Below are 14,960 nucleotides of genomic sequence, written 5' to 3' on the forward strand. Positions count from 1 at the left end.
CTCTATTGGGAGGTGCTGGGACCTTGAGGACATAGGACCTGAGAGAAGGAAGTGAGTCATTTGGGGGGTGGGGGGACAGGCCCCTTGGGAACCTTCCTGACTCTCTACCTCCTGGTCACCACAAACAGACCTGCTCAGCCATGTGCTCCTGTGGTGACTGATGTACTGCACCTGCGGGGCTGCACCTACAGGGACGTACAGAGACTATGCTCTCCTCTTAGGCCAGCCTCAAATCCTGGATGTGGACTCCTGGTCCTCCTGCATGCGCTACCATGTCCAGCTCACTCCCCTTCCCCTTTAAATACATGGTCTTACTCTGTAGCGAAGGCTGACTTTGAAATCCCTTTGTAGCCTAAGCTAGCTTCAAACTTGCAGCAATCCTCCTGCCTCAGTGTCTCCAGTGCTGGAGTTTCAGGCATGAACCATCACATCGAGCTATACTTGTATTCCTTCGTAAAAACCAAAAGTACCTGGGCATTGAAGCTTTAGGGTTAAGACACTTTAAGTCTTGACACTCCAGAGACAGATGCAGGCGGATTTCTATGAGTTCAAGGGCAGCCTGGTTTATATAATGAGTGCCAGGCCAACCAAGGCATGTAGTGAGACTCTGCCTCAAAAGAAAACCAGCTGCAAAGGTGACCCCTGTATAGCAAACCAGAACCTAGCAGGTGTGTCTAAAGTTCCTCAGGGTTGGTTATGGATATAGCCCAACACACAGAATTATATACTGACTTAAAACATTGAGACTTTTTTTTTTTTGTTACTCAACTGCAGAGTTCTCAAGTGTAAACCTTGCAGATGACAATGTCATGTCACAATGTAAAAAATGTTGGGCACACTTGACTAACATTTCATATTCTATACCATGCTTTTTCTAAAGAATTAAGCTCTTCTCAGTGAAGTTGAAATTGGTTTTGTGTAAGTAGCTCTTTCCCACCAGAGATGTCCACATCACATAAGACAGATCCGGTCAAACCCTGAGTACCCTGGCTGAGCAGCTTCCCGCACCCAACTGCGGCAGCTGTCTGAGGAACTAGCAGCCCAGATGACAGGCGACTCACTTGTCCAGTAGCCCCTTCTGCTTGAGGATGCGGTACACCTCAGCAGAGGTCTGAGGGCCCTGGAGCTTCTGCCCGTTCAGCATCTCCTTCTCCAGTTCTTCAATGGTCTGAGGAACAAAGGACAAAGAAAGGAGTCATTTGAGAATTGTTCCTCTCCAGAGAGGTAGAGAGGAGAGCTGACATGTCCTGTTTCTAGCCAAGGAAAGGATAAGGACATTTTGTAAGGGAAGATGAAACCATGAAATCTGCAGGCAAGTGGGACTGGAAAGTGTCACATTAAGTGAAGTGAGGTGTCACCCAGGTTCAGGAAGGCAAATAGTGCATGTTCTCTCATACGAGGCTCTTGCTTCTAAGTGTGTGTGTGTGCGTGCACATGTATGTGTTTGTGTACTTGTGCGTTCATGCCCGTGTGTGTATGTAGAGGCCAGCGGCTGATGTCTGTGTCTTCCTCAGTCACTTACTCTCTACCTTCCTCCCCGACGCTCACCAGCTGAGCTGGGCCTGCTGAGCTGGAGGCCTGGAGCATCCTCCAGTCTCTGCTTCCCAGGTTTACATGGCTACAGCCAGCTTTCCATGTGGGTGCCAGTGAGCCACTGTGAGGTCCTCATGTTTGTGTGTCTGAGCCATCTCCTCAGTCTCCTAGCTTCTATCGTCTATATCTATGCATTTATGTTGGAGTGGGTGTGGGCAGAGGCCAGAGGCCAGGAGACTAGAAAGGAGCCCCTGAGAAGGGGGAAAGAGGCTTCTTGGGATCAGGGAGGGTAGCAGAACACACGTGATATAAAAACGGAGGGGGGATTCTGGCAATAGAAGGGCACAGTCAGGATGGGGTGAGGAGAGGGAAGTTGGGAGGCAGAGGGCTTGGGGGAGAATCAACCTAAATTAAGTATTATAAAAATGCCATCACAAAACCTGCTAAAGTATGCTACTTTACAAAATAAAAAAGAAAGAAAAGATAAGGACATTTAAGGGCCAGAGCAGTCAGGCGAACACAACCAGGGCACACAGATCAGGTGCCATTATGGGAGTTTCTGTGGGGACAGGTCTCACTTCCCCCAGTCCGGGAGGGTTCAGATGAAGAGGGTCTCAGTATCAGGGAGAGCAAGTGGGGTTCGGGGTACCTTCCCAGTCCTGGCGAAGGCTTCTGCCACCTTGCGGTTCCGCCCTCCATAGCAGGTGGTGATGAGGTCAGCTACCCCACAGCTCTCCAGGAAGGTGGCCGTGGACACCTGGCCTTTACAAAAGATCTTGGCAAAAGCGATCATTTCCATGAGTCCCAGACGGATGACGGCTGCCTTGGTGTTGTCCCCACAGCGGAGGCCATCGCAGAAGCCAGCTCCCACAGCAACTATGTTCTGCAGAGACCACAGAGGAGGAGCTGACACCAGGGCTCACACAGCCCTCAAAGGGTCAGCATGTGGGCCAGTGTGGGCAGTGGGGGAAGCGTGTGGAGCATCGGCTGGACAGTCCTTGGGCGCATTCTCTCTGGATGAACGAGTTTGCTTTTTAGATTTTATTATTTTATTTTATTTTATTTTATCAAAACAGTGCGAAACTGGGCTTGGTACCTCACACCTTTAATCCCAGAATCGGGAGGCAGAGGCAGGTGGATTTCTGTAATTTTGAGGCCAGCTTGATCTACACAGTGAGTTTCAATCCAGTCAGAACTGCATACCCTGTCTCAAACATGCACCACCATCATTAACTCCATAACCACCACACTATACTACTACCACCACCATCACCACCACCAGCACCACCAGCACCAGCACCACCACCATACCACCATCACCACCACCAGCACCACCAGCACCACCATCATCACCACCACCATCACCACCACCTCCACCACCTGAGTTTAATCCTCAGAATTCATATTTTTAAAAAACAGCCCCCAAACTGAAATCCACCCCAGTCAAAGAGATGGGGAAACAGGCAAACTGCACTGCTTCACAGCAGTTAACGCAGCACCAGGAGCATCTGTTGGTGACACAGGTGGACCGTTCTCTTGGGTGTGGGCTGGGACACGGCTCTCAACCTTCCTGATGCTCTAGTCCTTTAACATAGTTCCTCATGTGGGGATGACCAACCATAAAATTCTCATTGCTACTTCATAACTGTAATTTTGCTACTGGTATGAATCATAATGCAAATAACTGTTTTCGGACAGTCTTCGGCAACCCCTAACGGGGCCTTGACTCACAGGCTGAGAAGTGCTGGTCTAGGAGATGGCTGGCTGGGTTACTAGGTAAGCAGACATGCAACTATAGTTTTAGCCATTAAAATTCCTCCCAATGAATATTCATGGGGTACCCACTCTTTCCGTTGTATTGCATCTGCTCTACTACGTACAGGTAAATCAGATACCCATAGTCAGATACGAGACTCCCCTTCCATAGGCGATGATCTGGTATAGAGGATATCAACCTACTAAGGCATCCTATGGGCGCCTGTCCACGCCGCCTACTGATGACAGCTGTGGATGGTGGAAATGGGGGCCAGAGACCTAAAGCACTTTCTATATAGCCCTTGCGGAAAATGTTTGCCAGTCGCAACAGGGAAGATAAAATGTGTGTACAAATGATAGTCCCTTTCTTTCTGGTGGTCCAGCAGCCCATCTGACTCTTGATGGACTTGACTTCAAAGGTTGCTGTCTGAACAATGGGCTTACCAAAGACAAGGGGTCATGTTCTGCATGCAGGTTGGACCCTCTATCATGGAACTTGGTTAAAGAGTCTAGGAAAGCCAAGGTTAGACCCATGCTCAGGGCACTAAGCTAGGCCACCTTGATATGTTTTATATCAGTTTCATCTAATGCAGTAGTAGCTCCTTGTGGCCACTAAGCCTTTGCAAAGCCCAACTTGGGAGCAGGCCAATGGCTTCCTTGAACTCATGTCAATGAACTAAGGCTTAGAGAGGGATTGTTAGCTAAATGATTGGATGTTTGAACCTCTCTGCTGTCTCTTGGACAGTGTGTCTGTGTCACTCATGCTAGAAGATGGCACGATAAAGCAACCCTAGTAACTACCTGTGGCTGACTGGGGATAGTAGGTCCTTTTGTGCTGCAAGGGTTCCTGCAGTTGAAGGCAGGGCCACACCACGGCCTCAGCAGTCATAACCCTGAGGCATGGGCTTACATTCAATCCCCTGGCCAAGAGATGGAAGAAGCAGGGCTCAGCCCTGAGGCCCAACCCCCAGACACGATCTGTGCCCCGTGTGTCACTGATTCCAATGCCTAGGGCACTTGTCTTCTTTCTTCCCAGGTTGGAGAGACTTCCTCATGCTCCTGCAATTCTGTGTCATAAGGGAAAAGCCTCTATGGCTTCTCAGAGGCAGAGGCAGTCGAAGGGCAGGCTGGGAGGAGAAAGACACCACCACTAGCAATGGCTAACCTGAACTCAGTGATAGACTGCTTGCCTAGCAAGGGCAAGGCTCTGCTACAAACACTAAAAATAAAATAAATTTACGTCTCGCGGATTCTCACATGGCGGCCCCTTCATCAGGCACAGTGAAGGATGAGGAAGCCAGGCACACTGCAGCTTGCCAGGAGATACACCATGCCCGCGGGCCTGGTTAGCAAAAGACACAGAGAGGCCTCCTCATAGTTCAGTCAAGGGCTTTCTTACTGGAGGAGCTGGCCCACTGAACCAAAAAGATTTGGCAGGAGTTCTCTGTCAACTGGCTAAGCCGGGTAGTGTGAGCAGGCCCAGAGCCCCAGTCCAGTTCGTCCAGTCACTGCACTCAGAGAAAAGGAAGACAAGGAAGAGGGCAGAGGGAGCGGGGCTGGGATTCCTCCCCAGCAGGACCCTGGATGCCTCAAGCTCCCAGGAGTCACTAACTTCCCAACTAGGGGGCCTTGGATATGCCAGCTCTCTTCTAATAGGACCCTGAACCCCCACCCAGTTACACACACACACACACACACACACACACACACACACACACACACACACAGCGAGTCAGCTAGAGCATGTGTGATCAGAATTCGAGCAGATGTCCTCTGAGAACACTCAGCTATGAAGATTATCATTACCGCTACCCCTTGATCATGCAAATCTGCTCTCAACAGCCACAGCTAAAAATAGCATGGTTTTTTTTTTGGAAGACAGGTGTGTTCATTTAAAATTTTATTATTAGTGTGTGTGTGATGTGTGCATATAGGCACATCACGTCACAGTGTGCATGTGGAGGTCAGAGGTCAACTTGGTGGCCTCTGTTCTCTCTGTCCACCTTTATGTGGGTTCTGGAGAGTTGTCCTCAGGCTTGTGCAGCGACTGCCTCTACCCCCTGAGCCACCTCATTGATCTTTCCGATAATGGCGACATGACTCAGGTTAGACTACACAGTGCTAGCTAGAACAGAAATTACTCCACACAGCCACTGACACTGGAGCTAAGTTAGCGGAAAAACAAGCAAGACATTTGGATGAAAGGAAATTAAAGGCTGGCCAGAGTATAATTGGTGTGTGTAACAGATGAGACCCACCACATGTGCGCCAGCCAGGCAGGTGTGACTGACCAGGGGGCATATGCAAACTGACCGTGGCATGGACATTACTCATCCAGGCACACGGCAAGGGATCATCCTGCCTGGGTAGCTGAGGTGAGAAGTCCCCCTCCAAACATGGGTGGTATTGTTCTCTGGGACAAGGTCCCACACTGAATAAAAAAGGGGCATCCATCTTTCTTGGCTTCCTGACTGCAGGTACAGTGTGACCTGCCGGGGCCCCTGTTCCCGTCACTTTGTCTTCCCGCCTGCCTTCATGTCTTTCCCGCCACGATGGTCTAATCCCCAGGGATGTGGGCTGGAGTAAACTTTCCCTCAGGTTATTTGGTCACAGCAATGAGAGAAGCAACTAAGACACCATGATTAGTCTGCAGACAGGCCCAGGAGAGGAGCTAGCCAGGCCAGGCTGTTCCTACCAGAAGGTACATCTGCAGTGAGAAGCTAATGTCCCAGTCGATGGACAAAACCAGGGTGTGCTTAGAAGATGTGGAGCCGGGCCCCACTGCCTGTTCTTTGCTGCCTGGATGTGTGTGCAGTGTGAGCTGCCAGCTTCCTGCTCCTGATGCCATGCCTCCTCCACCCTCTGGGAACTCTAAGCCCACAATGGTTGCTTTTGTCAGGGTATTTATTCTGTCAGCAGGAATACGTGGTCTCTGCTGACCAAACCTGAGATGCAGTACTTTAGAAAGCAAACAGGACAGTGTCTCTGCAGGACTGTGTGCTGCTTTTAAAATAAAGTCTGGAGGCTGGGGAGATGGCTCAGAGGTTAAGAGCTCTGGTTGCTCTTCCTGAGGACCCAGGTTCAATTCCCAGTGCCCACTAAACAGCTTATAAAACCTCGGTGACTCCAGCACCAGGGGATATGATGCCCCTCTTCTGGCGTCTGCAGACACGGGCATGCATGTGGTGCACAGACATACATGCAGCGAAAATACCTGCGTACATGACATAAGTCATCTAACTTTTATGTGCACTTACTCTTTTCCTCCGGCTGGCAAGTTTTTCAGAGTGGAGTTTCTAGGGCAACCTAGGTGTGGTGGCGGCTGCCTTTAACCCCTGCAGGAAGGCAGAGGCCAGCCTCCTCCGTATAGTGAGTTCCAGGCCAGTCGAGGTTACACAGTGAGACACTGTCTTAAAAGGAAATAATAAGACGTATAGAAGTGGTTTGTGGACATTCTGGGTGGTGCAATTGCAACATCTTCACCTCCACCTGTCCTTGCGGCTCTATGCCTCAGTGTAAAGCAATACTACTTATATTTTTTAAGTGATAATTTTTGAACATGTAAAAAAATAAGAGAGCACTGGGAAGATGTCTCAGTGGGCAGCTTTCAGGACAAACATAGCCACCAACACCCAGGCAGAGAGTGAGTGCATTCCCGAAGCCCCAAGTTTGGGGACAGAAACAAGTGGACCCCTGGAGCTCACTAGCCAGCCAGATTGGAGAGCTGCGGACTCAGTGAGGGGCCCCTCTCAGAAGGTAAGGTGAAGAAGGCTTAGAAGAGACACCTGATATTGACCAAGGGTGCACCGGTGTGCATACCTGCAAACACATATCACATACACGCACACAGGGATACATACAAGACAGACCCTAACTGAAATCTTCAGACATTAACACCACTTCTTGAGTGTTAGAGAAACATCTCTACCAAGGGCTTCTGCTGTTGTTTTTCTTACTCTGCCCTGTGCCCTGAGCCCAAGCTGTCCCGTGACGAGGTCACAGTCAAGCAACATGGGCTGGTATCTCCAGTGACAAGTAGCAAGCTAACCCAACAGAGCCAGCGTAAAAAATAGCTTTCCCCTGCCTGAGTTCAGGCTCTATCCCTTCTGCCAAAGGGGAGAGGTGAACATCAGGAGGGAGGAGCACCCAAGCAGGACTGGGAGGCAGAGGTGTGGACAGGGATGGTGCTGGTGAGAAAGGACACTCAGGTCATTTACTCTGGATTCTGATCGCCTTATCTGTGCCATGGGGTGCCATGGCTGGATTCAATTAACAGTGAAAGTTCCTACTTCTCGGTTTTTAAATCTCTAGTCCTGATGTAGGCTGGATAGCCCCTAGGGAAGAGTAACAAGGGGCTCTGGGCCCCCTCCCTCTGCCTCCACCTCCCTCTCTATCACTCTGTCCTGCATGCCCGAATCCACTCACATGTGCACAGCAACCCCCATTAACAGAAGCTTTCTAGAACCATCCATCTAGAATCTTCTCACCCAGCACCCTTTGTTCCGGGTGGGAATTCACATCATCTCCCTGCCGGTCACTTAAACACAGGATTGCACAGCTTCTTGCTTGTGCTAAGTGATTAGGCATTCACGATGTCCCCCGCTGCCGAGTGGTCATTAGTTTAATAGAGGACTATTAAAAGCCATAAAAGTCTCACCCAATAGAAAGCCACCAAAGCCAGTGCCTTGATGACTGTGGAAAGAAGCCCGCCAGCACATAACCGGAACAGTGACCCCATGTACAGAAACGCAGATGCGTGCCGCCTGGCAGACCAAGTCTTAGCTGGTTAGAAGTTTTAAAGTGTGCATTGCATTTTGTGACCATACAATCTTAATTCTAAAAAGTGGTTTTAAATTCTGACTAGAAAGGAGGATGTAGGCTTCCTGGGAAAGAGGGGGCAGGTGCTTTCCTTCTGGCTTCCGTGTTCACCTTGGCAAGTCTCGCTGGAAACAGACAGTTAGTTGGTTGCCAATCGCCGGGCACCCTTCCCAGCTGCTCCAACTCCAGAAGCAGCTTTGGACTAAACTGCTGGGTATTTGGGTTTGCACTGAGAAGTCAAGGGGGACAGGAGGCTGACTTCCAACTTCTTATGTAGCCAAGGATGGTCTTGAATTTCCAATCCTCTTGCCTCCAGCTCCCCAGTGCTGGGATTACAGGTGTGCACATCACATCCCGCTTATGTGGTGCTAGAAATTAAACACATGACTTCCTTCATGCTGGGCAAGCATTTTTACCAATAGAGCTACATCCCTACCACTCTGCTTTAAAAAATTACCTTTACTAAAGCCAGGTGTGGTGGCACACAACTTTAATCCCAGTACTCTGGAGGCAAAGGCAGGCAGATTGCTGTGAGGACAACCTGGTCTACATATCGAATTCTAGGACAGCCAGGGCTACATTGAGAGACCCTGCCTCAAAACCACAAACAGGAAAAGAAAGTGCCATTTATCTAATCTATCTATCTATCTATCTATCTATCTATCTATCTATCTATCTATCTATCTATCATCCATCCATCCACCCACCCATCCATCCATCCATTGTGTATATATCTAGTGTGTGTGCACACTACTGGCATGCATGGAGGTCAGAGGACAACTAAGTGTCAGTTCTCCCGTCACACCCACAGGGACTAACTGAGGTTGCCAGGCTTGGCAGAAGGTGGCTTTACCCAGGGTCATCTCATCAGTCCAGCCTCCATTTTTGCACTCCCAAATAGGCAGGGTCAACCAGTTCTGACTGCTGGGGAGAAAGCTCATGGACGCAGCTGTGGTAGCCCTGCTTCCTCAGACTGTTCTTCACTCAGGACAGAGGGACAAGTGCAGAAACATTTCCCTTGACCTATTCTTTTTGCTTTGGTTTTTCGAGACAGGGTTTCTCTGTGTAGCTCTGGCTGTCCTGGAACTTGCTCTGTAGACCAAATTGGCCTTGAACTCATACTGATTTGCCTGCCTCTGCCTCCCAAATGCTGGAATTAAAGACCTATTCTTAATTAAGATGATGGGAAGCCATTGCTTTGGACGGTACTTCTACAGGAGACCCCACAGAGCAGACTTGTCTGAATGGAGTCTCTCACCAAATGCCACCTCATCAGACTGACCCGACAGGAAAGCATTAGGTCCCAGAGTTTTTCCTGGAAGCAGGAGTCTATACCGACAGAAAGTGCTGGGCGTGGAGGCAGCACTCAGCACAGGGAAAGAGTGGGTTCCAGGTCGGTCTGGGCTACGTAAAATGTTGAAAGCCACTCTGGGCATTTTAATTCGATGCTACTTCAAAATAAACCCTAAAAAGGCTGGGGTGCATCTCAGCGGCAAAGTGCCTGCCCTTAGATTTGTAAGAAGGTTGGGGGTGTGGCTCAGCTGCCACCTAAACCAAATGTGGTGCACAGACCTGTAATCTCAGTGCTTAGAAGGTGGAGGCAGGAGGATCAGAAGCTCAAGGTCATTCTCACAGACTTATTGAGCCGGAAAGCAGACAGAGCTACTTGATGCCCTATCTCAAAAAACAAACAACCCCCATAACAACTGCATCAATTTTTGCAGTAACTGTGTAGAACCTACTGCTGCTGGCCAGGTCTCCTCCACTACTCTGTTCCCTTGTTTTAGCTTCACAGACTCCTCAGCCCTGCCCGATGGCAGGACACAGTTCTTGGCAGATGCAGGCCGCCTCTTGCATGTTTGGGGCTAGTGGCTGATTGACCCAGTAATCAAATCTGCTGAGATTTTTGCCCCCTGAAAACCCCTGATCACTGGCCAATCGAGAAGCTGTTTCTTTCCGCCCCAGGGAACAAAGATAAACTATTCTTTGAAAAAAGCCTCTCGTCATCAGGAGACAACTCTTTCATGGTGACCAGAATGAGAAGCCCACAGAGTGAAACGAGAGGAAATCAATTCCCACTCAAGATAACTTCAGGGTGAGGAAGGAGGATGGAAACCATCGAGAAACCAAACACAAGTGGCTGCCTTGGCACCCCCAGAGAACAAGACGCTGGAGTCGGAGGCAGAGCCAAGGGCAAGAGCTCTGGCTGCTTTGGCAGAGGACCTGGGTCCATTCCCAGCCCACACGAAGCAGCTTACAACCTTCTTTCTATATGCTAGTTCCAAGGCAGCCAGTGCCCTCTTCTGGCCTCCAAGGGCACTGTATACATTTCGTACACAGACAATGGTGCAGACATACACATATACACATAAACAGAAATAAATAAATGGGGGCTGGAGAGATGGCTCGGTGGTTCGGAGCACTTGCTGCCTTTCCAAAGGACCAGAGTTTGATTCCCAGCACCCATGTCAGGGGGCTCACAAGCACCTGGAACTCCAGCTCCTAGGGATCCCATGCTTTCTCCTGGCTTCTGTGGGCATCAGCATACATGTGCCCATACTCAGACTGACACGCACAAAAATAAGAATAAAATCTTAATGATAACAATTTTTCAGAACACAACAATCTGGGGCTAAAGGGGCAATGGCTCAGTGCTTAAGAGCAGCTGCTGCTCCAGCACCCCACGACAGTCTACACTCTTCAGAGGTCCAGTGCCCTCCTCTGGCCTCTGTGGCACCAGGCATGCATGCAGTACACATACGTACATGCAAGCAAAACATGCACACAAATAAAAGTCATCTAAAAACAACTTTAAGAAAACCGCAATTCACTGATACTTATAAATAAGAGTCCTGAGACAGAGCCTGCCATGTAGGAGGTAAGGTGAGGCTTGCTAGTTTTCACAGGTGCCTCTGGCAGGAGCAAGGTCATGGCCGGGGAGATGGCTCAGTGGCTGATGTATTTGTCATGCAAGCCTGGCCACTTGAACCAACCCCCAGCACCCAGTGAAACTGGACACAGCAGGGCACATCTGTAATCCCAGCCCAAAAGGGGAAGCCAGGAAGGCTGCGGGCCATCTGGCCTGCTGCACCATGCGGTGAATGAATGGCAGAGAGACCTTGTCTCAAACCAAGTAGAGTCAAGGACATGCACTGGTGATGTCCTGACTTCTGCGTGCACAGACCTGAGCACACAAACACAGAGATGACCAACCAGCCAGCACAAAGAGCCCACGCTCCACACTGACTGCCAGCACTGGTCTAGCCTGAGAGCCAACTCCCCTGGGTGGGATGCCAACACGCAAAGGCTAGCTCCACATTAGACTGCCAGCACTGGTCTAGCCTGAGAGCCAACTCCCCGGGTGGGATACCAATACACAGAGGCTAGCTCCACATTAGACTGCCAGCACTGATCTAGCCTGAGGACCTCCTCCCCGGGTGGGATACCAACACACAGAGGCTAGCTCCACATTAGACTGCCAGCACTGGTCTAGCCTGAGGACCTCCTCCCCGGGTGGGATGCCAACACACAGAGGCTAGCTCCACATTAGACTGCCAGCACTGGTCTAGCCTGAGGACCTCCTCTCCAGGTGGGATGCCAACACACAGAGGCTAGCTTCACATTAGACTGCCAGCACTGGTCTAGCCTGAGGACTTCCTCCCCGGGTGGGATGCCAAAGTCGACTTTACCTTCAGAGCACCACAAAGCTCCACCGTGTCCGCATCATCCACCACAGTGATCCGGAAGTTGGGTGTCTGCAGCAGCTCTTTGAAGAGAAGGCCGTTCAGCAGCACTTTGCTACCTGTAGGAGGGTTAGGAGAGAGGGAGATTAGTGACATGGCTTCTGTCCACTTTTTTTGGGTGGGAGGGAGGGGAGATTCGAGACTGGGTTTCTCTGTATAACAGTCCTGGCTGTCCTGGACTTGCTCTGTAGACCAGGCTGGCCCCAAACTCACTGAGATCCTCCTGCCTCTGCCTCCCGAGTGCTGGATTAAAGGTATAAGCCACCACCGCCCAGCCTGTGCCCACTACTACACCTAGCAGACATTAAAGTGTTAACTTTTATTACAAACGTAACACGGGCTCTTCACACACATGCCCATGCATGCATACACAATAGCTATAGACAAAAAACCATAGCTCTCACATCTAAGTAAACAGGAGTTTCAAATTAGTGACCACGGCTAGGAACACAGGTTCAAGCTACTCAAATACCATGTGCCACCATGATTAACAGTTTCATGAGCCATTCATAATTCCAGAACAGAAGAAAATCAAGAATCAAGGCGCTTTCCAGATACACTGGTGGGAATGTCAGGAGGGGTCACAACAGTGCAGAATGCTTTGTCACCGGCTTCAGGTGCCACTCGGTGACATCTTAGTTTCCGGGTTGGTAGATGCCAATGGCTGCGAAGCTGATGCATTCCAAAAGGTTTTACCTGGGTCACAGGTGGCTAATACGTGGCTATAAAGGGGGCTAAAGACAGACTGAGAGAATTTGGATCTATAGCACCCCAAATCTCTACAATAACTAAGTCGGTGAGCAAGTCAGCGAGCCTTGCAGAATTTTTAACACAGGTGTGGCTTTTTTAGGGTAAACTTCAGTTCAGATAGCAGAAATAGAAAATAATGATATCCCTTGCCTAGCACTTGAGAGGTTTAAGCAAAGAGTATAGGGGTTCAAGGCCAGCTTATGACACATAACACCCTTGTCTCAAAAATTAAAGACCACCATGGGCCAGCAAGGTGGCCCGGCAAGGTGGCCCGGCAAGGTGGCCCGGTGGGCAAATGTCTTACTGTGGAAACCTGGAAACTCGAGTTCTAGCCATGTAGAGGTGGAAGGGGAGGACCAATGCCACAGTTGCCCTCTCACCTCCATGTGTCCTTGGCATAAACACCCACCCTACACAATAATAATTAATTTTGAAAAAAAGAAGTTTGGTTATTCCTAATACTAGAACCAATTATTTACAATTCACTAGATACCTTTAACTTACTGAATGTAAGTACATTTGACGTACATTTTAAGCTTATTAAACATGGAAAGTTTTTCTCGAAATGGAACGTAAGCTCTCTGTGTGATTAGAATCTGCTGTCCACAGATGCTGTCGGATGGACACGCAGTCAGAGAACCTATCCTCTGGAACAGGACATGGCATGCGGGGTTCTCCTCGGCTTCATACACTCAACTGCTTTATCCTCGCATGTTCTGGACACCTCTGATTAAACAGTAGTGTGGCGGCTATTCGTGCTTGTGGACTAGGCTATGTCTGGGATGAAGTGTGATCCAGAAATGGAGGGCACACTTGTGATCTCGAGGAAAGTCAGCGCCTTTAATCCAGACCTCAACACTAGAAGGCTCACCTTTAGCCTGGGCTACACCTTCTGCTGGAAGCCTATATAAGGACAGCAGAAGGAAGGGTGTGTTCTTAGCCTGCTGGCCCACACCCTGTCAGCGCATCCTTTCCTTCTTCAGGATTTTAGCAGACCAGCTGAGACACCCAGACTTGTGGGGCTGAGCAGCTACTGGATTCCTGGACTTTCCATTTATAGCTAGTCACTGTGGGGCTGCAGCCTGTAAGGCATTTCAGCAGATTCCCTTATAGCTATTTAGAGAGACATTCATTCCATAAGTGCTGAGACTCTAGAGAATCCCGACTAATACAAGTACAGTCAGGTGTGAGGACAGCAGTCTGGAGGCAGATGTGGGTGGATGTCCATGAGTTCAAGGCCAGCCTGGTCTACAGAGTGAGACCCTGTTTCAAAAACTGAAGCAAGGCAAACCATCAGAAACCAACACTGGCAATCCATATGCTGCATGTAAACCTAGTGTCTGTGAGGCTGAGACAGGAGCCGTGAGCTCCAGGTTAGCCTGGGCCACACGGAGAAACTGATTCCTAAAACACCAGATCACAACAGCAGCAACGAAGGAAAAACAAACCAAAGTAAAATCTTACCCATAATGTCATTGTGTGAAATCTGCCCTGACTGGTGGGGTGCCGGCGGACTAGGCTAATCCTCTTCCCAGGTTCTAAGTCAGGACTGTAGGCCACAAGCTGGTAGCAACTATCAGGACATTGGAAGACCCCAGAAGACTCTAGCCCAGGGCTCCATCTGTCTCCAGTGGGAGACCAGCTGTTCCCAGGCTTGCCTACACACGCCACCACCCCGGGAGCTAAGAACACCGGTAACCAGGTCATGGCCCAGATCTATTAAATCACAGCCCCAGCGTGGAAGAGTGTGGCTAGTTTTTGAGGCTCCCTAGGTGATTTCAGACAGAAGCCAAGCTTGCAGATCTTTGATTTAAACTCCTCCTGTTGCCTCCTGAGAAAAAACACTGGGTACTCCCAGGATGGCTGCAAAGTTAAGTAAGATTCAGAAAGAAAACAGTCTTGGTGGGAACAGGGCTCTGGCCCCATAATTATGAAGTCAGCTGACATTTGCTGGTGTGCGTGTGCGCGCGTGCCCAAGCATGAGTGAATGTGAGTGTGACTGCGTAATTGTGTGTCTTGTTTGTGCAAGGTGCTTGCCTGTGTGTGTGAAGGCCAGGTGGGCAGTCCCCCCCTCCATTCCATAATACTTTTCGGATCACATGATGTCAGGAACAATGTTATATATCTAGGGTGTGTGGCCCTTGCAGTATGGAATCCTGTTTGCTTTAAAAAGCACACTGGTTTTGTAAAATAGGGAGCATGAAAGGCATGTTCTCCACGAGGGGGCAGCACACACTATGACAGCATTTCTGTCTCCTCAGAATTCACAAGTGAGCTGAGACTCTACAGTTAAACATCTGCTGGTCCTTAATGTCATGCATCCAGAGACCTGGAGGCTGGAGACGGAGCTCAGTGGTAGAG

At 49.7% G+C, this 14,960-nt stretch overlaps 1 protein-coding gene across 2 annotated transcripts in view; it reads right to left on the minus strand.

Annotated features, from left to right (window-relative positions):
* Positions 1–14,960, minus strand: part of Gpd1l (glycerol-3-phosphate dehydrogenase 1 like) — a 40,290-nt gene that overhangs the window by 4,248 nt on the left and 21,082 nt on the right. For both annotated transcript variants that reach the window (XM_057768558.1, XM_057768557.1), the window contains exons 5-7: positions 11,796–11,908; positions 2,183–2,416; positions 1,062–1,168 (exon numbers count right to left, since the gene is read on the minus strand). In XM_057768558.1, the coding sequence (XP_057624541.1) occupies positions 1,062–1,168; positions 2,183–2,416; positions 11,796–11,908 (454 nt within the window). The remainder of the gene's footprint in view (positions 1–1,061; positions 1,169–2,182; positions 2,417–11,795; positions 11,909–14,960) is intronic.

This window comes from Chionomys nivalis, chromosome 4, assembly GCF_950005125.1.
Source record: "Chionomys nivalis chromosome 4, mChiNiv1.1, whole genome shotgun sequence".
NCBI lineage: Eukaryota > Metazoa > Chordata > Mammalia > Rodentia > Cricetidae > Chionomys > Chionomys nivalis.